The sequence below is a fragment of the Dryobates pubescens genome, chromosome 17, assembly GCF_014839835.1.
Source record: "Dryobates pubescens isolate bDryPub1 chromosome 17, bDryPub1.pri, whole genome shotgun sequence".
NCBI classification, from domain to species: domain Eukaryota; kingdom Metazoa; phylum Chordata; class Aves; order Piciformes; family Picidae; genus Dryobates; species Dryobates pubescens.
This window is the reverse complement of record NC_071628.1, coordinates 10,584,998-10,612,586: the sequence shown is the minus strand read 5'-3', so window position 1 is coordinate 10,612,586 and position 27,589 is coordinate 10,584,998. Positions and strand designations below refer to the sequence as shown.

Here is a 27,589-nt window from a genome sequence, read left to right as displayed (position 1 = left end):
GTGCTGGGGCTCTGTGCTGAGGGTCCCTGCTGAGGGGCTGGGGTGAGGCTCTGTGCTGAGGGTCCACGCTGAGGGGCTGGGGTGAGGCTCTGTGCTGAGGCTCTGTGCTGAGGGTCCACGCTGAGGGGCTGGGGTGAGGCTTTGTTATGATGCTCTGTGCTGAGGGTCTGTGATGAAGGTCTGCAATAAGGGGCTGGGGTGAGGCTCTGTGCTGAGGCTCTGTGCTGAGGGTCCATGCTGAGGGGCTGTGCTGAAGCTCTGTGCTGAAGCTCTGTGCTGAGGGTCCATGCTGAGGGGCTGGGGTGAGGCTCTGTTATGATGGTCTGTGTTGAGCATGATGATGGAACACGGTCAGAGTCCTTGGTGAGGGCCTGTGGACATGGTAAGAGCCCGTGTCCTACACCCAGAGAGCCAGAGCTGCGTGTGCAGCAGGCTGCTGAGGTCCCCATGTGATGGAGATGCTCAGGGCAGCTGTCCCCAAGGTCCCCTGTGCCCCAGGGGACCCAGGAACTGCAGCTGTCAGTGGAGATCTGTCCTGGAATTCAGGTTGTGTATGAACTCAGCTGCTTTGGAGCCCATGGGACAGCCCTGGGCCATCTTTCTGTGAGTTATTTTTATCTCCACAGATGAAGGTCTCTCCAAGCAGCATTTCAGGCTGCTGTTATTGCCCTGGCAGGGATGGCCGAGCAGGACACTGATGTGAACACAAAACATGTGGCTGCAGGCAAGAGAACTCAGGCTGTTTCTTGGAGACTCATGGAATCTAGGTTGGAAGGGACCTCAAGGATCATCTAGTCCAACCTGCCTTGGCCCAAGCATGACCTAGATGAGCTGACCCAGCATCCTATCCAGCTGGATCTTTAATGTGTCCAGTGTTGAGGACTACACCACTTCCATGGGAGGTGATTCCAGTGGCTGATGGTCCTCATTCCAATGGCTACTGGTCCTTGGTGGGAACAACTTTTAATGTCCATGATTTTCAGTGTTGCCAGGAGCTGATGTTTCAGAGCCATCACTGGAGTCTCACTGGAGACTGTTGAATGACCTGGCCAAGCTCAAAGGGTGGCTGCAATTGCCACATCAGGAATATCCCAAGAGCTCTGGAGCAGCTCTGCAGAGCACACCCTGCTCAGCACCCTGCCTAGCACCTCCTGCCCATGCCCCAGCATTTCAGTGCTGGGGGAAGAAGCCCTGTGAGCTCACAGCCTGCTGGTGGGACTGTGAAACTCATCTCCAAATGCTCCTGGGCAGGAAATCCTTATCAGATGACTGCATCCCTGTGCCACAGCTCTGGGTGGCACCTTTAAGTGTGGTCTTAAAATTGGATTGAAAGGAGCTGTGAGGGGTGGTCAGTGGTGGCCTCCCTGGGCTTGGGGTGCAGGCAGAAATTAATCATAGAATCAATAAGGTTGGAAAAGACCTCAAAGATCATCCAGTCCAACCTGTCACCCAACACCTCATGACTACTAAACCATGGCTCCAAGTGCCACATCCAATCCTTTTTTGAACACCTCCAGGGATGGGGACTCCACCACCTCCCTGGGCAGCACATTCCAATGGCTAACAACTCTCTGGGAAGAACTTTCTCCTCGCCTCCAGCCTAAACTTCCCCTGGCACAGCTTGAGACTGTGTCCCCTTGTTCTGGTGCTGGTTGCCTGGGAGAAGAGACCAACCCCTTCCTGGCTACAACCACCCTTCAGGTAGTTGTAAAGAGCAGTAAGGTCTCCCCTGAGCCTCCTCTTCTCCAGGCTAAGCAACCCCAGCTCCCTCAGCCTCTCCTCATAGGGCTAAGCTGTGCCAGGTCCGTGCTGCCCCCATTTTTGTGCCAGCAGGAGCTGATTCCTCACTCATTTCCCCCAGAATCAGCTCAGATAGGTGCCATGAGGCAGGACAGAGGCTGCACACCTCAGCCCTGTGGCTCATGTCAGGAGAATGACCCCAGCTCTTGCAGGGAAGGCTCAGATGCCCTCTGTGTCACCTGCTGTCATGCCTTTCACCGGGCAGTGAAGCATCGCAGTAATTGGGAGGGCTGACCTCGCCCCAATTAGTGTAATGAGGTGGTTGCTCAGCTCAGCCTGCTCAGGGCATCTTCCACCTTTTGCTGTCCCCTCTCTGAGGGGAGAGGTGGGAGCTGGGCACTGATCCTTCTGCCTGCACCTCCAACATGTCCAAAGCCATCCCAAACGTCTCATTGCCAGAGCGCCAGCCTGGCAGCAGGGGCACTGCCCAGGTGCAGGGTGAGGAGACCTCCTGGTGGCCTTTCCGTACTTCAAGGGGCAATCAGAAAGCTGGGGACAGAGTTCTGAGCAGGGCCTGTCGTGACAGGACCAGGGGTGATGGTTTGAACTACAAGAGGCAGATTCAGACTGGAGAGAAGGGAGAAATGTTTGACCCTGAGGGTGATGACAGCCAGGCCCAGGCTGCCCAGAGAGGTGGGAGATGCTCCATCCTGGTGCCCATTGCAGCTCAGGTTGTTTGGGGCTCTGAGCAACCTGCTCTGGTTGCAGATGTCCCTGCTGACTGCAGAGGGCTGGGTTAGATGATCTTGAAAGGTCCCTTCCCACCCAAACCAGGCTGGGATTCTGTTCCATGACTCCATCCCTCTCCACACCATGTCCAGTGTCTCTGCCTGGGTTCTCTCCCCAGAGTGCTCCCAAGGATTGCTCCTGGCCTTCACCAATGGTTTTGTGGAGGAGCAGCTTTGGCTTTCAAACTGAAATGTGAAGCTCAGTGCCCATGAGCTCGGCCAGCTGGCTGGCAAAGGTGGCACTTTCTATTTGCATCTCAATTGATAGGCAGCCACCAGCCCACCATGCTGAGAGGACAGTCCTTGCTGGAGCCTCCTGCTCCACAGGCAGGGAGTGGACATGAGCCATGTGCTGCTAGAAGCCACTCAGCCCATGGAGAGGGTGATGTACCCCAGGAGGAGCTGCCTTTGGGGTGCAGGGTGGTGGAATGGAGCTTCTGGGGAAGGGGTTGGCATCTTGCTTATAGGGACAACATGAAGAGAAGAAGCTGAATCCTGAGAGCTGATGGAATTTAGTAACTAAAGGTTGTGTGGAAATGTCAGAGGCACAGCTGGTGGGTCCCATGCCACCCTGGCCCTCTCCCTGCCCTGGGACCTGCCATTTCAGAGGCTGTGCCTGTTTGTGACCTTGGCAAAGTCATTTCATGCTGCAGCTCTGAGAGTTTGAGGGTTTGGGGTGTGATGGGCAACGCTGCAGCCAACTTCTCCATGGGGCTGAGAGCCCAGAAGGCTCTGTGGAGGCTCTCAGCCCTGCAGTGGGCTTGATTGTGAGCAGCCATGGGGCTTGGAGACCTTGCTTTATGGACATCTGGGAAGGTGAACCCTTCCAGAGTCCTGACATCCCCAGCAGAGTCCAGACCTCATCCCACCTTTGCTCGCCCTCCACCTGCCCTGTGCATGGAGAGGCTCAGCAAGGAGGGTTTGACATGGGCTTCAGGGAGCTTCAGAGCAGCCAGTGCTCACAGCTTCATCCTCTCCATGTCTTGGGCTTGTTGTCCACCGCTGCTTTACCCCTTAGGCACCTGGCAGTGCCTCTGGCTCCTCCCTGGCTGCAGTGGCCGCCACGATGGGTGGGTTTGGCACAGGGTTATGGGGACTTGCTCCCTGGGGGCTCCTCCTGGATCTTCTCTGTTGTGCAAACACAGCAACAAGGGCTCTGTGAGGCTTCATCAACCATCTGGCTGCTTCTCATCTCCAGGCATGGGGCTTTGTCAAATGCTTTTGCTTTGAGGGGAGCTAAAAATCTTTCCTTCTGCCTTTTTGATCTGGCAAGCAAGGAGCAAACATGAAGAGGTTTGCTAACAGCTCTTTAGGGTTGGTGTGCCTGGGCTCCTTCTCTCTCCAGCCTCTGCAGCAAGGTGGGGAGTTGTTGTTGGGGGGTGGTGCTGCTGTCCAGTGGGAATTGGATCCCTATGGAGAGCAGTGGGAGCAAGGTGCTGCCCACGATGCCTTAGCAGGGATGACTTCAATTGTTCCATGGAATCTAATGGGATTGTTTAGCCTGGAGAAGAGGAGGCTCAGGGGAGACCTTATTGCCCTCTACAACTACCTGAAGGGAGGTTGTAGCCAGGAGGGGGTTGGTCTCTTCTCCCAGGCAACCAGCACCAGAACAAGAGGACACAGTCTCAAGCTGTGCCAGGGGAAGTTTAGGCTGGAGGTGAGGAGAAAGTTCGTCCCAGAGAGAGTTGTTAGTCATTGGAATGTGCTGCTCAGGGAGGTGGTGGAGTCACCATCCCTGGAGGTGTTCAAGAGGATATTGGAGGTGGCACTTGAAGCCATGGTTTAGCAGTCATGAGGTGTTGGGTGACAGGTTGGACTGGATGATCTTCGAGGTCTTTTCCAACCTTGTTGATTCTATGTGCTCTATCCTGCTGACCTCAGCCTCCTGCTGACCTCAGCCTCCTGCTGACCTCACATCCATGTTGGTCTCCTCAGGTTCTGGGGAATTTCACACAATCACAGATTGCATTGAGTTGGAAGGGACCCTCGAGGGTCATCTTGTCCACCCCCCCTGCTCTCAGCAGGGACATCTCCAACTAGATCAGGCTGCCCAGGGCCACCTCAAGTCTGATCTTGAATGTCTCCATGGATTGGGGCCTCAACCACATCTTTGGGCAACCTGATTGTGAACAACTTCCTCCTAATGTCCAACTTCAATCTCTCCTGCTCCAGTTTTGAACCATTGCCTCTCATCCCATCACTCCAAACCCTTTCAAACAGTCCCTGCTTTGCTGACACTTGGCACCTCCGTGGGGTCTGTGCCCTAGAACTGGCAAGACCCTGTGGTAGTTGAGGGCAGCACCACTGTGCTGTGGCACCAGGCATGAGCCAGCTCAAACCATTTTCTCCTGAGCAGTGGAGATGCTTTTTCCAGGGAGCCTTTTGTCTGGTATCTCAGAGCATCTTTCTCCTGGTGCAGGTCTCCAGGGTGCTGCCTGGCTCTGGGCTGGGGTAGCTGGAGAGGGGTTGCCAATTAGTGGCTGTGGTTCATCAAGGAGAAGAGCTGCTTTCTTCCCAGCAAGGTCAGCAAGCCCAGGTCATCCTCAAAAGCTTTGATTTAGAGAAGAAAGCAGGGAGAGATGGAGGGTGCCTGGGAAAGGTCAACATTCATTTCAGCAGAAGCTTTTGTCGGGTCCCAGGTGAAGGCAGAGATTTGCATTTAAATGAATATGTATTTTGAGCCGTTAAACCCAGGGGCAGAATCAAGGGCTGGCTGAGATGACAAAACATCTCTTCTGCTGCTTGTTCCTGCCAGGCAGCCTGCAGAAACAAACCCACCCCAAGCAGTTTCCCTTTCTTCCCTCTCCTGGACGCTGCAGTCTTCTGGAGACCCTGGATGTGGCCATCAGCCAGCCAAATGGTGAATGGGAGAAGGACAGGCTGGGGAAGGAGGGGACTGGCAGGGTCTGGGTGTGATGGGCAGGAGAGCCATCCCAGAGCCCTTCTGCAGCTCCAGGTCTCTTTCAGCCTGAAATCCCAATGAAGAGAGAAACATCTGCCTGGAACACGCCAGTCAGCTCTGGGTCACCTGGGGTGGGGTTTGGGTTGGGGGTTTTTGTGTTTTCAAGTTCTTGGTGCAGCCCAAAGCCTACTCTGTGGGCAGGCTGAGAGCTGACCCAGGGCTCCAGTGCCTGGCCCCTGCACTGGGGCGAGTGGCACTGGCACACACTGGGTACAGCTGGCATGGGCACTCATCGAGGCTTGGCCCATGGTAAGCAGCAGCAGCAGCTCCTGGACTCTGACCTGCAGGCAGCAAGAGTCCAGCAGGGCATCTCCTTTGGATTCGTCATCAGTGCTGGGCTGGGGTCAGATGGGGATTTGAGGGCCCAGACCGGTGAGGGCTGAGCTGCTGCCTGCTGTCTCCTGCAGCATCGCTGCTCCATGAGACCTGGCTCTCCACAGCTCCCTGGCAGCTGCAGGGAGCCTTGGGGTGACTGGCTGGGGGCTGCAGCTGCAGGGAGCTTTGGGGTGACTGGTTGGGGGCTGCAGCTGCAGGGATGGTTGGGGTGACTGGCTGGGGGCTGCAGCTGCAGGGATGTTTGGGTGACTGGCTGGGGGGCTGCAGCTGCAGGGATGGTTGGGGTGACTGGTTGGGGGGCTGCAGCTGCAGGGATGTTTGGGGTGACTGTCTGGGGGGCTGCAGCTGCAGGGATGTTTGGGTGACTGGCTGGGGGCTGCAGCTGCAGGGATGTTTGGGGTGACTGGTTGGGGGCTGCAGCTGCAGGGATGTTTGGGGTGACTGGCTGGGGGGCTGCAGCTGCAGGGATGGTTGGGGTGACTGGCTGGGGGCTGCAGCTGCAGGGATGTTTGGGTGACTGGCTGGGGGGCTGCAGCTGCAGGGATGGTTGGGGTGACTGGCTGGGGGCTGCAGCTGCAGGGATGTTTGGGTGACTGGTTGGGGGGCTGCAGCTGCAGGGATGGTTGGGGTGACTGGCTGGGGGCTGCAGCTGCAGGGATGTTTGGGTGACTGGCTGGGGGGCTGCAGCTGCAGGGGTGGTTGGGGTGACTGGCTGGGGGGCTGCAGCTGCAGGGATCTTTGGGTGACTGGTTTGGAAGTTGAGTGCTCAAGGGGCTGCAGCTTCAGGGAGCCAGTTTGGGGGCTACCTCTTGGTGGAGGTGCTCCTTGAGGAGGGGAGGGTGCAGAGATTTGAGCTGGGCTGTGGCTTCTCCAGGTGTTGCTGCAGATCTCAGCCCTGTGTTTCTTCCAGCACCTCCCTTTGCTTTCATGAGAAGTAAATTTTTGATGAACCATTTAAGGTTTTTTCCTTCTCCTCTCCCCTGAGATTTTGGCCACGTTGGGTTGCTGCTCATCAGGAATGCTGCCAGGAGAAGGCAAGGTGCTTGCTCTCTGGCTCTGAGCAGCACACATGGATTTGGCTTTCTGTGGTTTGATTATTTTCCACAGGCTGGGTGTGCAGCAGCACTGAGCACAAGGAGCACAGCTCCTTCCCACAGGGTCTGGGAGAGGACATTCCCTGCAGGATGTTGCCAATCCCTGTCCCTCCGTGGGGCAGAGCACATGGGGATGCCTTGTGCCTGATGTCCCGAGGTGGGGTGGGAGCTGGGGGGTGACAGCACCTCTGTGTCTCTCTGGGGATCTGAGGGGTGCACAGGGAAGGCTGTCAGCCCATCCTGGTTAGCAGGGGCTCCATGATCATTGTCCTTTCTCCTGCCAGTACCTCCTTGGTTTCACAGGGGCTGACCCATCGTTGGAGTCATAGGATCTTAGAATTGTTTCGGTTGGAAGAGACCTTAAAGATCACCAAGGCCAACCTCCAGCCAAAGACCACCATGGCCTTCAAACCATGTCCTCAAGTGCCAGGTCCACATGTTGTCAGAGGATGCTGAGCCAGGGCTGACAGTTCTGGGATCTCATGGGAATACAGGGCTGGGTTCAAGGAGTTCAGAGCTGCTCTGCAGCAGGGATTGGTGACCAGTTTGCAGTGGCACCAGAGCTGCTCTGCAGCAGGGATTGGTGACCAGTTTGCAGTGGCACCAGAGCTGCTCTGCAGCAGGGATTGGTGACCAGTTTGCAGTGGCACCAGAGCTGCTCTGCAGCAAGGATTGGTGACCAGTTTGCAGTGGCACCAGAGCTGCTCTGCAGCTAGGAGGGGTGACCAGTTTGCAGTGGCACCAGAGCTGCTCTGCAGCAAGGATTGGTGACCAGTTTGCAGTGGCACCAGAGCTGCTCTGCAGCAGGGATTGGTGACCAGTTTGCAGTGGCACCAGAGCTGCTCTGCAGCAAGGATTGGTGACCAGTTTGCAGTGGCACCAGAGCTGCTCTGCAGCAGGGATTGGTGACCAGTTTCCCCTGGCACCAGAGCTGCTCTGCAGCAGGGATTGGTGACCAGTTTGCAGTGGCACCGGAGCTGCTCTGCAGCAGGGATTGGTGACCAGTTTCCCCTGGCACCAGAGCTGCTCTGCAGCAGGGATTGGTGACCAGTTTGCAGTGGCACCAGAGCTGCTCTGCAGCAAGGATTGGTGACCAGTTTGCAGTGGCACCAGAGCTGCTCTGCAGCAGGGATTGGTGACCAGTTTGCAGTGGCACCAGAGCTGCTCTGCAGCAAGGATTGGTGACCAGTTTGCAGTGGCACCAGAGCTGCTCTGCAGCAGGGATTGGTGACCAGTTTCCCCTGGCACCAGAGCTGCTCTGCAGCAGGGATTGGTGACCAGTTTGCAGTGGCACCAGAGCTGCTCTGCAGCCAGCACAGCTCCAGTGCGCTTGCATAACCTGTGCAGGTACAGCATCACCTGGCACCAAGCTTGGGCATTTCATGCTGCTCTGCAGATCAGAGGAACCTGCAGATGGTCCCTGAGGATTTGGTTGTTCCTGACTTGCATCTGCAAGTGCAGCAGAAGCAGAACCAGGCAGCTCTGCTGCTTCTGGGTCGTGCAGCCACTGCAGGTGAAGCTGTTGCTGAAGCATCTGGAGTTCTGTAAGCCTGCAGAAGGGCCTCCTGCTTGTGGGAGCAGCAAGTGGGGCTTATAAAGCCACCTCCATCACCAGGTGATCAGTATGAATATGCTTATCAGCCTCTACATAATACATCCTAGAAAGAGTCCAACCAAGGATCTCTGGTGTGCTGCTGGCAGGAGTGCAACTGGAACACGTGGAGCCTGCCCGAGCTGGGATGGATGAAGAGTGAGTTTGAGTCATTGGCAAAAGCAATTTGGGTTATGGAGAGAGGTTCCCTCAAAATCCCAGGCTTAGAAATCTGAAACTTAATGCCTCAAAGCTACAGGGCAGCAGTAAGTGGCAGACTGGAAGGTGATGTTGTCATCAGTCACTGGGACTTAATGTATGGATTGCTGCAGGGCTGTGCTCAGGGCTGAAAGATGCTTTCTGATCTGCTTGAGGGCTCTGAGCAGAGCCAGCCAGGAGCTCGTCACCCCAGATCATGACTAGCAGGTGGGGACTTGTTGCCATGTGCTGGCTGCTGGCAGGAGGGTGGAGGAGAGATTTCTGGTGATGAAAGCAGTCACTAAGTCATGGAATCACAGGGTATCTTTGGCTGGAAGAGGCCTTCAAGGTCACCTAGTCCAGCCCTCAAGTCAAAGTGACACTGAGGCCCTAGGTGACCCCATGGGTGCTCAAGAGGAACATGGAAAACTCTTCCTTGCCTTAACTGAACCAGGGCAGCAGATTCTTCACAACCCAAAATGTCAGCTGTGCTGGCTCTGCAGAGCAGAACCTTTCTTCCTCATCCCCAAACATTCATGTTCACGTTTTCCACTGCCCTTTTGACACTGTGATGCTCTGAAGCCCTCAGAGATGAGTGTAGCTGCAGTGCCACCAGGCTCTGCGATGGCCACAGGAGCTCCACCTGGGTTTGCTGGAGGCTTGGCATGGAAAAGGTTGTGACTCCAGGGACTAAACCTCTGGTGAGCAGAAATAAGGCTGCCAGGGAACAGCTGGTGAGTTTCCACATAAGTCACAGAGTCCCAGCATGGTGGGAACTGGAAGGACCTCTGGAGACCACCCAGTCCAACCCCCCTGCCAAAGCAGGGGCACCCACAGCAGCTTGCCCAGCAGCACAATGGCCAGGTGGGGTTGGAAGCTCTCCAGGGAAAGAGGCTCCACAACCTCTCTGAGCAGCCTGCTCCAGGGCTCCAGCACCCTCACACCAAAGATGTCTCTCCTCTTCTTCACCAACTTGGTGCTGGTCAGCTTCTCTAGGGGTTGAGTTGCAGGCATCACGGGCAGGGGTGCCATGGCAGGGTCCATGGTTGTTCTTGGTGGGCACTTGGTGCCCTTCTTACATGGAGCAAGTGCCATCAGCTGGAGCAATAGCAGCAAAACAGGTAATAATTATAATGATGATGATAATGATGATGATATAGTAATAGTAATAATAATAATAATAATGATGATGATGCTTCCATTATTAGAATTATAGTGGGGCAGGGGATAGGGAGAGGAACCAGGGTGTCAGGGCAGGGCTGCAGGAGCTGGAGGAGAAAGGTCTCAGCACCTTCCACAATGGCCTGCCCTCCCACCTCACTGTGGGGGCATCCAGCTGACCTTGCTGGGGAACCCTCTGGGACATTGCTGAGCCACTCCTGCTCCCCTGAAGCCCTTCCTTGGGGGTCTGCAGGGAGAGAGAGGTCGCTTGGAGCCCATTGCAGGTTGTGCTCCAGGCGAGGCCACCACTCCCTGAGCTGCTTGGCTGGAAATGGCCCTTTCCAGAGGTAATTTTGCTCATTCCCTCCTCATCCCACAGCTCAGAGGAGACCTCGGCTCGCTTCGAGGGCTCAGAGCTCCCAGTGAGTTAGCAGGGCTCAGAGCTCCCAGTTAGTCAGCAGGGGCTTTGCCCAGCCCAACATTAACTTTGTTGGAGGGATGATGAATCCCGAGCACAATGCTGGATTTGGGGAGTGAGGCATCAAAGGCAGGGAATGGCAGTCAAATTGGCAGCCAAGATCTCCTCCTGTTGGCAGCAGAGCTGCTGGGGCTTTGATCTCGCCCAGCTCAGATGTTGCTGCCAGAGAGACTTTAGCTTAAACTTCACTTTGTAAAATAGCCCTTTTCTGATGGTTTCCTCTTAAAAAAATAATCTCCTGTGGAGCTGGAGGGGTGGACAGCCCCACAGATCTCCAAAGCCAGCAGCTGCCTCCAGCTGCTGCTTCTGCTCCTGCAAATCCTGAGCTTAATCCCCGGAGCAGCTCCAGGGAAAGGCCTGGGCTCCGGACGTGCGGACTGCTGGAGCTGTGCCGGGGCTGGGGTGCTGCTGATCCTGGGGTGGGGATGGTGGTGGCTGGGGCTGCCCAGGGTGAGTTCTGCAGACTTGGGGATGGTTTGGCTTCCTTATCTCACAGCATCAGGGTGCTGCTTCTCACCAAGGTCCCGGCCATGTCCTGGCAGGAGATCCATGGTGTGGGTGGCTCTATGGGCATGGCCAAAGCAGAGCTGGCTGCTGTGGGAGCTTGGCCCTGGTGCTCCTCTTCTGACCTGTTCCTGCTCCTCACCAGTGCTGTTGGCCACATCTGTGGAGCAGATCCAAAGCCAGTCACACAGGCTGCCTGAGGCATAGGTCACAGAATGGTTCAGATTGAAGAGATGGTGGAGGTCATGGAGCCCAGCTGCTACCCCAGCACTGCCAGCTCACACCAAACCATGTCCCTCTCAGCACCACATCTCCATGGGTGGTGCACTCCATCACTACCCTAGGCCAGATCTTGACAACCCTTTCCATGAAGAAATTGTTCCTCATGTCCAACCTAAATCTTCCCTGGGGTAACTTGAGGCTGTTTCCACTTGTCCTGTCCCTTGTTCTTTGGGAAAAGAGACCAACCCCCACCTGGCTCCAAGCTTCTTTTCTCCAGACTCAACAACCCCAGGACTCTCAGCTGCTGCTCACCAGATCTGTTCTCCAGTCCCTTCAGCAGGTTTGTTGCCCTTCTCTGGACTCCTCATGGAAGCCCTCCCTGCCCTGAGCCCCTGGAGATGTGGCTTGGTGCCACCGGACCTGCAGTGCTCTCTGAGGAGAGGTCACCACCAGTGTGTGTGGAAGGAAGCACAAAGCCATTGCACAGGAGGGAAGAGGGAATCTGCCATTCTGCAGCTGGGTGGGCTCTGGGATGACTCTCTGGGGTGGCTGGTGGAGCTGAGATGCAGCAGATCTGTCACTGCCCCTCCCCAGCATCTCCCAACCCACGCCGAGCAGCTTTGAACTCGTCTGAGCCTCTGGGCACCCAACCTTCCCCTCCTTCTGCTTGAGGGGATGCAGGATGCTCACAGCTTCTGCTGCTGACATGGTTTCCTTTTTCCCCTGGCAGGAGGTAGAAAGTCCCCAGCTCCCCCAGGCCCCTCCTGCAGCCTGTAGCTGTGAGAATTGCTTCCCTGGAGCTTCCCCACCATGCAGGATGTGTAGCCTGCATGCTTCAACGAGGAGCAATCCCTTGTTTCTTCCTTTCCCTCTGCAGTGAGGACACTTCCAGCATCTCCCCATCACCACAGCTCATGCTCATCTACCCTGCAGAACTTTGGCCATGGGGTGAACAGAGTGTTTGGAGGCACAAGCCACTCTCCACAGCCCCTCTTGCTCGCTGGGCTCCCCACCACCATCATCTCCTCCCCAGGACTGGCCTCTCCTCCAGCTCCATGCTTCCACGGCCCTTTGCAAGGAGCCCTGTGTCGTGTGATGCCACCTGGTGTGCTGCTTCCAAAGCTGCTTCTTGTCTCAGAGTTCTTTAGCATGAGCAGAGTGAAGGGGACAGGAGCAATCTGTCTGTTGGGGGATTGCTGAGGTGTGCCACCCAACGAGACCCCTGGGTGTAAGGATGCTGGAGTGAGCACATGGCACCCACCCCCTCCCCTTCCCCTTGCAAGGACCACGGTGAAAGTTGGCTGATGGAGGTTCCAGCAGCCACATCCTGCTGTCCCCATGCACAGGACCATCAGCAGGACCTGGCAGGCTGTGGGAAGGGGCCAGGCTGGTGAGAGGGCTGCTTGGGCTCAGCCTCATCATGGAAACTGGCCTCGTAGTTCTGGTGTAGGTAATGGAGAGGGCAGCTGTGGGTGGCAGTGGTGCTGGGGCTGATGGGGGAAGCTTACACCTGGATATGGCTTGGGCTTGGTGCCACCATGGTGCCTGGTGAAGCAGCTGTGGTGAAACAAAACCATGGCCCATGGTAAGGAAACTGAAGTAGAAACTTCTTTGGTGCTAGGGTTCAGAGTCCTGGAGCAGGCTGCCCAGAGAGGTTGTGGAGTCTCCTTCCCTGGAGAGCTTCCAAACCCTCCTGGCCATTGTGATGCTGGGCAGGCTGCTGTGGGTGCCCCTGCTTGAGCAGGGGGGTTGGACTGGGTGATCTCCAGAGGTCCCTTCCAACCCCACCCTGCTGGGATTCTATCATTCTGTGTTAAATGAGGTTAAAACCCCTGCTACCAATCTCCACAGGTGAGAAGTTAGGAGAGACCTGGGTCTCATCCTGCCATGCAAAGCCATCCCTTGGTGTCAGTTGATGGTTCTGGAGCTGTGGGATGGTGGAGGTGCTGCTGGAGAGCTGCTGTGCTGGTGGGACAGGGAGCACTCCTGCTTGCAGAGAGGCACGTGGTGCATTTGGAGAGGAGCTGCTATTTTTACATCTCTCTCTCTCTTTTTTAGCTGTGGATGACCCTAATTTTGGCTGAGGAGCTTAGAAAAGCTAAGAACTCAAGGTTAGTTTAATCTTCTTAAAGTTTAAAAAAAAAAATAAAAAATCATCTGGGATTCTTCTGTTTGATGGTGCTGGAGGCACTGATGGCCCCACAGAGCCCCTGCTTCTCCTGGCAGTGTCCTGCAGGACTTTCTGCACGCAGGGCTGCACATTCCAGCTTCTGCACTCGGGACACTGGCTGCCCAGGGAGGTGGTGGAGTCACCAGCCCTCGAGAAACCTGTGGCCATGGCCCTTTGAGACATGGTTCAGTGGCCATAGTGGTGCTAGGTTGAAGGCTGAGCTCAGAGGCCTTTTCCAACCCAAACAGGTCTGTGATCCCATGGCACTTCACAGCTGCTGCTGCTCAGGGATGGGACCCAGGGTGCAGCCTCCCTCCTGCCCTGCTGCAGGTTTAGGGCTAGATGGATCCCATCTCTGTTGAGCAGCAGACCTTACAGTCCTTGGCACTGAGCAATGGGATGGGTCTGCCTCCCACTGGACAGCCCCAGCAGGACCCATGACACAGTGCTGCCCTTCTGTTCCCCTCTGGGGAACATCACCAGTCCCAGTTATGCTCCACAGCTCTGCACTGGGGGCAGTGGCATGGCGTTGGCAGGGCCATGCTGCCTCCTGGCACAGCCACGAAGCAGCCTCCACCATGAACAGAATCCCAGCATGGTGGGGTTGGAAGGGACCATCCAGCCCACCCACCCTGCTCAAGCAGGGCACCCAAGCAGCTTGCCCAGGATCACAATGGCCAGGGGGGTTTGGAAGCTCTCCAGAGAAGGAGACTCCACAGCCTCTCTGGGCAGCCTGCTCCAGGGCTCCAGCACCCTCACACCAAAGAAGTTTCTCCTCCTGTTCAGGTGGAGCCTCCTGGGCTCCAGGTTGTGCTCATTGCCCCTTGTCCTGTCACTGGGCACCACTGAGAAGAGTTTGGCTCCAGCCTCTTGCTCCCCAGTCTTTCTCTCTTGCTGAGCATTGATCAGGTCCCCTCTCAGGCTGCTCTTCTCCAGGCTCAACAGCCCCAGGGCTCTCAGCCTTTCCTCCTCACAGAGATGCTCCAAGCCCTTCAGCGTCTTTGTAGGTTCTGCTGGACTCTCCCCAGCAGTTCCCTGTCTCTCTTGAACCACAGAGCCCAGAATTGGACTCATGGCTCCAGATGTGGCCTTATTAGGGCAGAATAGAGGGGGAGGAAGACCTCCTTTGACCCCCCTCAAGCACTCCTTGCTGTCCTGCTCCACTGCATGGTTGCATTCACAGCAGTGATGCTGGTGATGGACTCTGTATCAGACTGCTGCACCCCCAAAGCTCCCAAGCCTTCAGACAGACAGGATTCATCCTTCTTAAGAACACCCAGAGATGAAAAGCCAGAATATTGAAGCTGCTATTCTGCAGTGGCAGCTCTTTCAAGTCATGATTTGTGAAGACAGCTCAGATAATGTCCTGGCAGACGTGGGGCTAATGAGGAGTTTAGAGTCTGGTTAATTTGGGTTGGAGAGATCAAAGCAAGAGCTTTCTCCTCAAATGCTGTTTGCATTTTCATACTTTCCCTCTCAGCTGAGCTGGGAGGTGACTCTGCTGGACTGGGGGAGGTGACTCTGGTGGACTGGGAAGGGTGACCCTGCTGGACTAGGAAAGGGGACTGTGATGGACTGGGGAGATGATTCTGGTGGACTGGGAAAGGAGAATCTGGTGGACTGGGGAGATGACTCTGGTGGACTGTGAAAGGAGACTCTGGTGGACTGGGGAGGTGATTCTGGTGGACTGGGGGTGGCCTATTTGTGCTTTGTTGCTGTTTCTCTGCTCAGGTTGCAGAGCAGAATGTGGACATTGGTGCTGATTTGGGGCTGGGAAAGGGAGAAGAGCCTGGAGAAACAGGAGGCTGAGGGTGGTGAATTGTCCCCTCTGTGCTTCTCCTTTAGCTGGAGGGGCTTGGGCTCTGCAGCCTCCTCCAGTGTCTCCCTTGGCTGTGGCTGTGGCTGGCTGGGACAGTTCCATAGGCACAGAGCTCACAGCACTGCAGTGGCTTCCCTGATGGGTCACTGGATGGTGGCTGGGGCTGTGGGGCTGCAACCAGCGCCACTGACCTACACCACCAGCACCATCCATCCTCTCAGGTGCTGGGAGGGTCCTGGGGCTGGTTCTGGGCTGGAGCTGGTCCTGGTCCTGAGCTAGGGCTGCTTGTGATACTGGTCCTGGGATGGTTCCAGTTCTGGGGCTGGTCCTGGGACTGATCCTAGGCCAGAGCTGATGCTGGGCTGCAGCCCCATCAGCATGGTTTGTGCCCTCAGGACAAAGCAAAGAGCCAGCAGTGATGGCCATGGCTGCCATGGAGTGCTGGCTCTCAGGGGCACCTTCTGCTGCTGTAAAGACCATGGGCAGTGGTGTCACTCACAGTATCTCCCCCAGCTCAAGGTCATCTCATCAGCTCCAAGGTGGCTCTCCTGCAGCCAGTTTTCTCTCCCAGCTGTGTGCAGTCCCCAAGGCCACGAGCCCAAGGCCGCTGGAGGGGCTGTGTTTAGTCTGCAGAGATGTGATGGGCTCTGAGCTCCAATACTGCTGGTGGCTCCCCGAGGAGGCTGCTGGGGTTTGCCCCATCCCTTGACAAGTTTCAGACCCTTCATCTCCCTGGGCCTCTGCTCCTCCAGCCTCCTCCTGCCACTTTGTCACGGAGTTTCTTTGCCTTGCAGAGAGATGCCAAGGGCCAGTACCTCTTTGACCTTCTCTGCCACCACCTGAACCTGCTGGAGAAGGACTACTTTGGCATTCGCTTTGTGGACCCCGACAAGCAAAGGGTGAGAGCCCTTCCTGCCCAGGCTGCTGCTGGGCTTTCTTGCAGCTTGGTGGCATCAGTCCTGGCCCTCTTCCTGAGGCTGACAACCAGCATGTGAGCTGAACAGCTCCGTAAAACCCAGCCCAGCTGGGGGTGAGAGGCCCTTCCCCTGAAGCTCTCCCCTCTCCTGCTGCTGGGCAGGGGGCTGTGGCTGCTCTGGGTGGGTCATTGCTCTGCCCATGGTCAGGCATGGGCACAGGCTGCCCAGGCAGGTGGTGGAGTCACCAGCCCTGGAGGTGTTCAAGAAAGATGTGGCTGTGGCACTTGGGGCCATGGGTTAGTGGCCGTGGTGTTGCTGGGCTGATGGCTGGGCTCAATGTCCTTAGAGGGCTTTGCCAACCCAAACAATTCCATGGGAAGGGCATCTTCTAGAGTCCCCCTGAGGAGGCTGCCCACCCCTTCCACCAGAGCCAGGGCTGTGTCTGGGGCTGCAGCCCTGGGGAGGTGGGAGCAGGGTGCATCCAGGCTCCAAAGCAGCAGCACCCTTGGTGTCCATCAGCTGGGATGTGTGAGCCGGGGCAACCCACGCAGCTCACAGGTCCTGCTGGAGCTCACACTGGGTCTGCAGAGTGAGGACTTGATGATGCTCTGGGGAGGGTGAAGCAGGAGGTCTCCTGGCAGTGGGCTTGCAGGACTATTTCTGGCTCAAAGTTGTGTTTTAACACCGAGGTGAAGCCACGAGACAGCTCCGTGCCAAGAACCCAAACACTTGGGCGTGTTGCCTCGGGCAACAAGAGTGAAACAAGGCACCAGAGAGCAGGAGCTGAGAGCCCTGCAGCAGGACCTGGCCTGACCCGGCTGTGAAGCTCCCAGCACGGCTCCCTGCAGGCTTCCACTGAGCCCTGGGCAGCTGCAGCAGGCCCAGGAGGAAGGTGGCACAGCCACAAAGCCCTGTGGGTGGGCACCCTGTGCCACAGCCTCGCTCAGCTGGGTTTCCACTACAAGACATGCATCTAGAGCACAAATCCTGTGAGGGGCAGCTGAGGCACCTGGGGTTGTTCAGCCTGGAGAAAAGGAGGTTGAAGGGAGATCTTCTGGCTCTCTGCAGCTCCCTGAAAGGAGCTTGGAGCCAGGTGGGTGTTGGTCTCTTCTCCCAAGGAAGAAGAGGAAACAGCCTCAGGGAAGGTTTAGGTTGGACATGAGGAACAATGTTTTCATGGAAGGAGTTTTCAAGGTCTGGCCCAGGCTGCCCATGGCAGTGGTGGAGTCCCCAGCCCTGAAAGGGCTTTAGAGCTGTGGAGGTGTGGTGCTGAGGGACATGGTTTAGTGGTGAGCTGGCAGTGCTGGGTTCATGGTAGGGCTCCATGAGCCCACCCAGATGATTCCCTGACAAAGCACTTTCCAATCCATCTGTTGCAATCACCATTATCCAACCAAACCCCCAATGTGAATTCAAAGCCTTTGTTGCTGAGCTGCTTTAATCCTCTTCTCCTTCTTCCTTTCAGCACTGGCTGGAGTTCACCAAGTCAGTGGTGAAGCAGATGAGAGGTGAGTGCTGCTGTGAGCAGATGCCCTGAGCTGGCAGTGTGAGCTCCTTTCCTTCTGGAGGTGTTTCCCTTCTCTGCAGTCCTGCCCCTCGGGGGTCAGTGCCCAGCACATCTCCCAGAAGGAGCCTTTTTGATCAGCCATGAAGCTGTCTGGGTATCAGAGGTGGGATCCTACCCCACCAGTCCCTCTGCGGTCACAGCTGCCCATGCCTCCCCCTCCCCGCCCCAGCACTTGTCCTGGGCACTGATCCTGCTGGAGACCAGGACAGAACTGATGGGGATGAGCAAAGGGGATGTGCCAGCTCTGGGAAGCAGGTTCTGTGGCCAGCAGGCTGTGCCCATGGGTGCTGCCCCATGACTTTACCATGAACATCTGCTCCCACCACGGCCACCACAGAGGGGAACAGAGCCGTGCCCACCTGCTCCCTCTGACCAAAGGCAGCTGGGTGTGCTGGGGGTTGATGGGGAGGGCAGGTGAGACCCCCCCCCCGCAGTACCTGAGCGTCTCATTGAGCAGGGTTCTTTGGGAGGATGAGAGGACAGCTCCTGCTGTTGGGTGCCCATGGTCTCACTGCTCTCTCCTCAGCCCAGCCTCCCTTCACCATGTGCTTCCGTGTGAAGTTCTACCCCACCGACCCTGCTGCGCTGAAGGAGGAGATCACCAGGTAAGGCCTGAACATGAGCCAGCAGTGTGCCCAGCTGGCCAAGAAGGTCACTGGCATCCTGGTCTGCATCAGAGAGAGTATGGCCAGCAGGAGCAGGGAAGTCATTCTGCCCCTGTACTCTGCACTGGTTAGGCCACACCTTGAGTATCCAGTTCTGGGCTCCTCAGTTTAGGAAGGACACTGAGACTCTTGAAGGTGTCCAGAGAAGGGCAACGAGGCTGGGGAGAGGCCTTGAGCACAGCCCTGTGGGGAGAGGCTGAGGGAGCTGGGGTTGTTTAGCCTGGAGAAGAGGAGGCTCAGGGGAGACCTTATTGCCCTCTACAACTACCTGAAGGGAGGTTGTAGCCAGGTGGGAGTTGGTCTCTTCTCCCAGGCAAGCAGCACCAGAACAAGAGGACACAGTCTCAGGCTGTGCCAGGGGAAGTTTAGGCTTGAAGTGAGAAGAAAGTTCTTCCCAGGGAGAGTTGTTAGCCATTGGAATGTGCTGCCCAGGGAGGTGGTGGAGTCACCATCCCTGGAGGTGTTCAAGAGGGGTTTGGATGTGGCACTTGGTGCCATGGTTTAGTAGTCCTGAGGTGTTGGGTGACAGGTTGGACTGGATGATCTTTGAGGTCTTTTCCAACCTTATTGATTCTATGGTTCTATGAAATCCACTCCCCCCTCCCCTCTGGCTGGAACCTCTGATCCTGGTCAGTTCAGGAAAGTGGGATTCAAGCAGGAGGATTCAAGCAATTCTCCTCCAAGAGTCCATCTTCTGCTAATCCTCTTACCACTTGTGACCCAGCCGGTAGTGCCATGGCCCAAGCACAGCCTTAGCTCAGGGTGTCAGCAGAATCACAGAATCATACAATTGTTAGGGTTGGAAGGGACCTCAAGGATCAGCCAGTTCCAACCCCCCTGCCATGGGCAGGGACACCTCACACTAGAGCAGGTTGCTCAGAGCCACATTGCCTGTGCTCAGTCTGCTGGGAAGGGTTTGAGGCTCTCCAGTTCCTTTGATGTTACCTAGAAGTAATGATCCACATCCCTTTGTGTAAGGGCCATGAATGCTCTGGGAGGAACAGGTGATAAACTGAGGTCCAGAAAGTTGACAGCACTTCTCTTGAGTTTCTGTCTTGAGGGGCTCTTCACATCCTCCTGCCAGAAGGGAGGACCTGAAGAGCACTCAGGGAGCGTTGGCAGCAGCCTTGGCAAACAAGCCACCTCTCTGGGACACCCCAGCCCAGAACCCTCCACCTGTGTGGGGTGGGGAAGGGTCAGGTCTCTGCCTGGGGCAGCTGAGCTGGAGCCTTGCCTGAGGGTCTCAACATTTTCCCCCTGCAACCCAGGTGGCCAAGAGGGCCACCGGTATCCTGGCCTGGATCAGCAATGGTGTGTCCAGCAGGACCAGGGCAGTGATCACCCCCCTGTGCTGGGCACTGGTGAGGCTGCAAACTGCAACACCCACCACAGCTTGGCCCCAAATACCCTCAAACAGTGGCAAGTTGCCCTTGTCATCCCCTGAGAGATGACAGCAGCCCCAAATCTCCTCCCAGCAGCTGGGCTGCTCTTGCTCCATCTGCTGTGGGAGCGCTGCTCTGGCTGCCGTTCCAGATAGCCGATGAATAGCTGGGGTCCTTGCTGAGAACATCAAGGATTAGGTAGCTCACTGATGGAGCTAAATATAGGCCAGGCTTAATTCAGGGGATTTTCAGCCCATTCCTGCAGGCAGCAAACAAGAGAGAAGGTCCAGGCTGGCATCTGGGATGCACCTGAGCTCAGCTTCTTGCTTCAGCCTTGCATTAATCAATCCCAGCATGGTGGGGTTGGAAGGGACCTGAGATCATCCAGTCCAATCCCCCTGCTCAAGCAGGGGCAGCCACAGCAGCTTGCCCAGGATCACAATGGACAGGTTTGGTTTGGAAGCAATCCAGAGAAGACTCCACACTCTCTCTGGGCAGCCTGCTCCAGGGCTCCAGCACCCTCACCCCACAGAATTTGTCCCTCCTGTTCAAATGAAACCTGCTGGGTTCCAGTTTGTGCCCAGCGCCCCTTGTCCATCAGCACTCCCAGGTCCTTCTCTGCAGAGCTGCTTTCCAGCAGGTCAACCCCTCATCTGCTCAGGGGGTGGTTCCTCTCCAGTTCCCACACTTCAATACCTGGATCTCACTTTATCTTGTTGTAGCTGTGGGAATTAGCTGTTTGTGCCACCCCCCAGATGGATTTGAGGAACAAAGCAAGACCGAGGCACTGCAGAGTGTGGGGCTGGGTCTTCAAACCCATCTCCGAGCAATCCAACACCTCCATCACCCTGTGACTCACCTCTTGCCATCAGAAGGTTTTCCCAAACTCCTCAGCATGTGACTCAGCCCAAACTCTGACTTAGGCCTCAGTTTATCCCAGGGTGTCCTTTCCCATCCTTTGCTCCTGGGCTTTGGTGCACGGAGGCAGAGCTGGGCGAGCAGAAGAGGCAGCTGTGCTCTAAATGATGTCATGTTGGTGGTTGGTGAGCACGGAGGAGGGAGATGGATGTGTCCATGGGGACCTGGAGGGACACAGGAAGCTGAGGAAGGAGAAAATCCCATTGTGGAGAATCTGAGCAGCTGGGCAGGGATGCAGGACTGGGAAGTACAGCACTGACTGGCAGGATCAGGCCCATGAGATCCCCTTCAGAGTACTATCCTTGGACACCTCAGCCCCAGGAGACCTGGTGATGAGCTGAAACCTTCCAGTTGTGTGCAGGCACTGCTGGCCAAAGCAAGGTGAAGCATCAGTATGGCTTCAGGGGGTGGTAGGCAGAGGGGACCAGCATCACCTTGTCTGTGAATTTCCTCCTTGCTGTCTTCTCCCTGCTGGGAATGGTCACCTTGAATATCTCCATGCCCGATGAGCTCTTTGTATTTGTAGCTCTGCCCTGCTGCAAGTGGCCATACCACTGGGGAGCTGGGATGGTGGAGACCTCCATCAGCCTTTGGGTTGAGTGTTGGCCTTGGAGGAGGGGACTGCTCCAGTCTGTGGGCTGAAGCAGGGCTGGGAGGTGTCAATCTGAGCTCCAGCACCGGCCTTGACCCAGGGAACTGCCCATGGTTAGCACTTGCTGGCTGCTAGCGAGGACAGTGCCTGGAAAATGGGCTGCTTGGAGAAGTGCAGGGGTCTTGTGGCAGATGCTACCCAGCCAAATTGCCTGTTTGGCTGATTTCAACCTCACTTAATGAAGGGACTGTCCCCTCTGTCCTCAGGTACTTGGTCTTCCTGCAGATCAAACGGGATCTCTACCACGGCCGTCTCCTCTGCAAGACATCAGATGCTGCTCTGCTGGCCGCCTACATCCTTCAAGGTAAGGCTTTCTGACAAGGCCAATTTGCTTACCCTGCTGGGTCCTGGCCACATTAGCTGCTTACAACAGGGCACTGCCCCCAGCATGCAGATGGCATCCCACCAGTGCAGGGCTTGGGCTTCCAGGCTGTGCTGGTGCTGTGCAGTGCTGGGCTAGGACTCACGTTGGGGTCTCACCAGAAGCAGAAGCACTGCGGTGCTGGCTGCTCTTGGAACTGTCCCACCTGCACTCAGGGCAGCTGAATCGAGTAGACCAGACTAGACTAGACTAGACCAGACCAGACCAGGTTGGAAAAGACCTTTGAGATCATCGAGTCCAACCTATCACCCAACACCATCTAATCAATTAAACCATGGCACCAAGCACCCCATCCAGTCTCTTCCTAAACACCTCCAGTGACAGTGCCTCCACCACCTCCCTGGGCAGCACACCCCAATGGCCAATCACTCCTTCCATGAAGAATTTCTTCCTCACATCCAGCCTAAACCTCCCCTGAAACCTCCCTGTGGTTATCCCAGCCAGGGTCTCCTCACTCTAAGCTTATCCAAGCAGCCCTGGGACAGAGGACTTCTTCTGGGGCTGTGGAAGGTCTGTGGTGAGTCTGGCAAGCTCCTGTGGTTGGCAGCTGCACAGAGAGCTCCAGAATGAAAAGTGACCTTGCAGAGGACACAGAGTTGGAAGGGAGTGCTGGCCTGCTGGAGGGCAGGGAGGACCTACAGAGGGATCTGGCTGGGCTGGATCGATGGGGTGAGGCCAAGTGTTTGGTCCTGCACTTGGGTTCACAACAGCCCCAAGAATGGTTCCTTCTCCAGAGCTCCACTCCCTCACCCAGGATCCTGCTGGAGCCAGCACCAATCACTGTTGGCATCTCCCTGCAGCCTGGCTCTGGAGCTGGGGTCTCCTGCTGGGATTTAGAGTGCTCCATCAGCATCCCACCACCGGGGATGGGAGAGCCTTGCTCTGATCTGACTCCCTCCAGCCTCAGCTCCTCAGGGGGATGGGGGCATGACAGGGATTGTTATGGTTCCTGCTTAAAACATTAAATGGGGGAAAGACACTGCCACTGAGGAGCAGCTCCACAGGGAAACAGGCAGGAGGAGAGGGCAGGCAGGAGGGTTTCAGAGCTTTCCCAAACTCCACCAGCACCTCTGCAGCCTGCTGACAAAAGCACTTTCTTTGGCGAGATGCTCTGCAGCAAGTGATGAGCTCACCCACAGCTGTCCTCAGCCAGCCAGCAGCCACTGCATCACAGAATGATTTGGATTGCAAGAGACCTTTAAGTTCGTGGAGTCCAACTGTTACCCCAGCACTGCCAGGTCACCACCATACCATGGCCCTCAGCACCACCTCTCCACAGCTCTGAAAACTCTCCAGGGATGGGGACTCCACCACTGGCCCAGGCAGACTGAGCCAAGGCTTGACAACCCTTCCTATAAAGAACTTGTTCCTCCTTTCCAACCTAAACCTCCCCTGGGGCAACCTAAGGCTGTTAACTTAATGGCCTACAGAGAGTCCCTCCTGAGGGGAACATGCCCAGGTTGGAGCAGCATTCCTGGGATGCTCTGAGCCCAGTTTCTGCCAGGATGGGGGCACTGCTGGGATGGGGGCACACACTGTGGCTTGGGTTGTGCTGCTGCTCCTGACCAGTTCTGTCTCCCCACAGCTGAGATTGGAGACTATGACCCGGGGAAGCACCCAGAAGGCTACAGCTCCAAGTTCCAGTTCTTCCCCAAGCACTCGGAGAAGCTGGAGAGGAAAATCGCAGAGATCCACAAGTCTGAGCTGAGGTGTGGCTGGGGGACACTTGGCTGCTTTCCATCCCACTTTGGGGTTTCCAGTCCTGCCTTGGGCTGAGCACTCACTGCTCTGCTCTGTCTCAACCACTAGTAAACCACTGGGGAACGGTGCAGGCTTTGGGCAAGGAGGTGTTGGGTGGCATCCCAGACACTGCAGAGGCACTGCCCTTGTGCCCTGAACCTCACCTTGCTGAAGGCCAAGGTGACCCAGCAGTGCAGGCTGAGCAGCAGAAAGTGCAGCCAGACATTCCCAAGTGATGCAGCTCTCTGGTCCTGGTGCAAAGTCAGTCCTATCCCTCCTGCCCCCAGGGAGGCCCAAGGGCCTTCTGCTCCTGGCTTTTGGCTTGGCTGGCACAACCCAGGGCAGGTCTTCCCTGCTGGGATGGGGACAGTGACCAGCCCCTGACCCTACAGATGGTAGGAAGACCCCACAGATGTTCTGCTACCATCTCCCCTCCTGCCTTCACCCTGCTCTGAGGACACAAGGTGTGAGTCCATCAGCAAAGTTCGTCATCTCCCAGCTCTGGCGGTGGCTCCAGGGCCCTGTCTTGACTGCACAATCAGTGCCAGTCCCCAGGAGGGATGGTGAGGTTTGACCTCCCAGGAACCCAGCAGAGTCCTGCCCTTCTGGCTGGGAGCTGCTGCCTCCTGCCCAGCAAAGTCCCCTGAAGAAACAGGAAATTCATCCCTCCATTTGGCAGCTGCTCCTCAGTTTTGGTCCTTTCTGGTGCTGCTGCTCAGGTCTCCCACTGCAGACAGATTGTCCTGAGGAACGTGACAGGAACATTCCACCACTGCTGCCTCTTGCTACCAGGCACCCTGTGCCAAGGGCTGACCTCAGGTCTTCCATGGAACATTCCTCTTTTTCCTTCTTCCCCCTCCCCCCTCTTCCCCTCCACAGTGGACAGACTCCAGCTACTTCAGAGCTGAACTTCCTCAGGAAAGCCCAGACTCTGGAGACTTACGGGGTTGACCCACACCCCTGCAAGGTAATAGAGCTTCCCAAACATGGTTCCTTGGGCTGGGTTTCTTGCTGCAGATGGTGCTGAGCTGCAGAGGCGCCAGCAACAGGTCCCCAGTGTGTCCTTTGTCACCTGCCAGCAGGGTTTGGTGCTGGGAGAGCTGGTACATGGGATGTGCTGGAGCCAGGAGATGTCTCCAAGCCTTGAAAGCCAGCACCAACCAGATCTAGATTTAGATCTATGATTTAGAATCCTAGAATTGTTTCAGCTGGAAAAGATTTCCAAGATCATCCAGCCAGCCATCAACCTGAGACCACCATGACCATTAAACCATGTCCCAAAGAGTCATGTCCACATGTTTCTTGAACACCTCCAGCGATGGTGACTCCAGTCCCCTCAGCATCTTCACAGCCTCCACTGGACTCTCTCCAGTAGTTCCCTGGCCCTCTTGGAACTGGAGAGTCCAGAACTGGTCCCAGTGCTGCAGCACAGTTAATTGTTGCTTCCCTGGAGTCCAGAGGCTGTGATGAAGTTTATCTGCTGCCTTGCTCCCTGCATGCCACTCATGACTGGTTGCAGTGTTCCAGTGCCATGCTGGCTGTGCAGGGCTGGGGGCAATGAAATCTCACGAGGTTTTGCCATTTTCTGGTGTAAATAGAAGTGAAAGGGTTGGTTGGATGCCGCCTTCATTGCTGGTCCTGACAGGGAAGGAGGTGGGACCAGGGAGGCTGGGAGCTGTGCTGTGGTCGCTCCTCGGTAGCGCTGCTGCCTCCTGGGTTTTGCTGGCTCTGCTGGGGGCCAGAGCGTGGGGGAGATGCCAGGAGCATGCCACCTGGCAAACAAGACTCTGCATCCCCACCACCCTTGGGGCTGAGGGGGGCTGATGGTGTAGCAGCTTTGCTGGCTCAGATCTTGCTCAGAAATGGCTGCTGCCTTCCAGGACGTGTCGGGGAACGCCGCGTTCCTGGCCTTCACCCCCTTCGGCTTTGTGGTTCTGCAGGGAAACAAGAGAGTCCACTTCATCAAATGGTGAGCTCCCAGCCTGGCATTGCCCATGGTTCCCTGCTTGCTTGGCCACGAGACAGGCATGATGCTGTGGGGCAGAAGCCAAGAATACCCTTGAGTGCTCCCATGGACGGGTCACGGGGGTGACCCTGGCACCAGCTGCCTTCCCCAGGCGTTAACACCACACTGGTGCCCATGGATGGTGGAAAGTGCACCCAGTGCCCATGTCTGAACTGGGGTGGGGCCTGAGCAGAGGACATGGAGAGGAGCAACGCTACGGCAGCTGGGGAACTCATCCTGTCCTCCCCCTTCATCCCCCAGCACACCTGTGAGCCTGCACACGTGTGTCTCAGCTGAGGAGAAAACAGGCCCTGGTCACGGTGCTGCCAGCAGGGCTCTCCTGAGACAGGGACCTGTCCCTCATGGTGTCACTTCTTGCTCCATCCCACTCTTGGAGGAGCCCAGGAGCTCAGCTACCCCCTTTGCTGGCCACCATATGCTGGGCTGCTGGGTCCAAGGATTTCTCTACTCTGGCCCTGAGCCCGCTCGTGCACACAGCATAGCTCTCCACTGCACTCTCCAATAGCTCTTCAGCTGGACCCAGTGCTCCAGATGTGGCCCCACGAGGGCAGAGCAGAGGGTGAGGAGGACCTTCCTCCATCTGCTGGCCACACTCTTCTTCATGCCCTCCAAAAGCCCCCTGGCCTGCTTGGCCACGAGGACACATTGCTGGTTCATGGGCAGCTTCTGTGTGGTTCTCTCTCACTTGCCTGTCCTTGTCCTGTCAGGAACGAGGTGACCAAGATGAAGTTTGAGGGGAAGACCTTCTATCTGTATGTAAGTCAGAAAGAGGTGAGTGCTCTCCCTCCCCTGGGACTTACCAAGTGCAGCCATGGCCATTCCTTCAGCAGGTTCTCCATGGGCTGGGTGGGCAGCAGCCTCACTCTCTACCTGCTGCTTCAGGGACGTGGGCATGGTGGTGGCAAGGGTGGCAGCTCGGTGGCAGTGCTGAGGTCACCTCCTTCTGGCTCCTTGCTCTGGGTGTTAGAGCCTGTAGATGCTGGCTCAGGCTCGTGGTGAGGGTTATTGTGGTTGGTTGTCACCACCTGGGCAGCCCTAGTTAATGAAACCAGCCTGGAGACCCCTGGCTGGGGCTGGCATACATGCCCTCAGCTTGGCTTCAAAAAGATCTGCTTCTGCATGGGCAGGGAGGAGGTGGGGAGCAGGTCACACTGCCCAACCCTCCTGTGTGGTGCCACAAAGCAGGGCGTCCGCTGCCGTCCCAGCGCCTCTGAGCGGCTCTGGGGGAGGATCTGCCCCTTGGTGCTGCTCTTCAGCCTTGCCCTCCAGCCCTGCTCCCAGCACACTGCCCAGCAGGCACCACTGGCTCCTCCCCTATCCACTCCTTGTCTGTCTCCTGCAGGAGAAGAAAATTGTCCTGACCTATTTTGCCCCAACACCAGAAGCCTGCAAGCATCTCTGGAAGTGTGGGATAGAGAACCAGGCTTTCTACAAGTAAGTGCTGGGCCACCCTGCCACGTGTGGGGCCGTGTCCTGCACCTCCTCACACAGCACCTACCCCAGGGCTCCATCCAGCTGCAGGGCACTGGCTGGCACCACCATGGCACCCCTGCCCTGGTCACCCCACAATCTCTGGTGCCCCCAGGCTGGGTGCTCTGCCCCATGGCATTCTCCCCATCCCACCCCAACACAGCCAATCTTTACTCAGGGGACTGTTGAATTGTTTGGAGAGAAGCCTGGGGCACTGGGCAGAGGGGGTTGGTGTCCTGGGCCCCCTTTAAATAGGGAAGGCTCAAAAGCTCCCAGAAATCACCGGCTCCAGGCTCCCTGACTGTCCATGGGGGGTATCTGAGGAATCACAGAGGTGATGTGGAGTCTGGGCTGCAGCCACAAGCTCTGTGGCTACCAACCAGGGAGACCAGAGCTGACGGGGGAGGGAAATCCTTCCCATGAGACCACCCCCCGGAGGTCCCCCAGTGGTGGGCAGGGGGTGGTGATGGTCCCTTGGGCCACCAGCCCCACCAGCTGCCTGGAATTGGTTTCTTGAGCCACCATCTCCACCCACTGCATGGCACTGGGGGACCTCCAGGAGGGTCTCATGGGAAGGCTTCCCCTTCCCCAGCAGCTCTGGGTCCCTGGTTGGTGGCGACCAAGGCAGATTCGCTGCCGCTGCTCTGGTTGGTTGGGCTGTTGGACAGAACTGGAGAGGTCACAGCTGGCCTGTGCCCAAAGCCCGTGGAGGTGCCAGACAGAAGGCTGTGTTTTCACCACCCTGCCGGTGGTGTGCTCAGAAATAGCTCCTTTTGTGCTCTGTAACGAGGTTCATTTCAACGAGCG

The 27,589-nt window shown here is 56.7% G+C and overlaps 1 protein-coding gene across 5 annotated transcripts in view; it reads left to right on the top strand.

The window, feature by feature from the left end:
• FRMD5 (FERM domain containing 5) overlaps nucleotides 1–27,589 on the top strand; it is a 76,677-nt gene that overhangs the window by 39,698 nt on the left and 9,390 nt on the right. For 4 of the 5 annotated variants that reach the window (XM_054168878.1, XM_054168877.1, XM_054168876.1 and 1 more), the window contains exons 2-10: nucleotides 15,858–15,962; nucleotides 17,446–17,488; nucleotides 18,074–18,152; nucleotides 21,371–21,468; nucleotides 23,132–23,255; nucleotides 24,166–24,253; nucleotides 25,167–25,255; nucleotides 26,020–26,083; nucleotides 26,655–26,746. In XM_054168878.1, the coding sequence (XP_054024853.1) occupies nucleotides 15,858–15,962; nucleotides 17,446–17,488; nucleotides 18,074–18,152; nucleotides 21,371–21,468; nucleotides 23,132–23,255; nucleotides 24,166–24,253; nucleotides 25,167–25,255; nucleotides 26,020–26,083; nucleotides 26,655–26,746 (782 nt within the window). Of the gene's footprint in view, nucleotides 1–13,132; nucleotides 13,186–15,857; nucleotides 15,963–17,445; nucleotides 17,489–18,073; nucleotides 18,153–21,370; nucleotides 21,469–23,131; nucleotides 23,256–24,165; nucleotides 24,254–25,166; nucleotides 25,256–26,019; nucleotides 26,084–26,654; nucleotides 26,747–27,589 lie in introns of all 5 variants that reach the window. The other variant, XM_054168880.1, reaches the window with a different exon arrangement.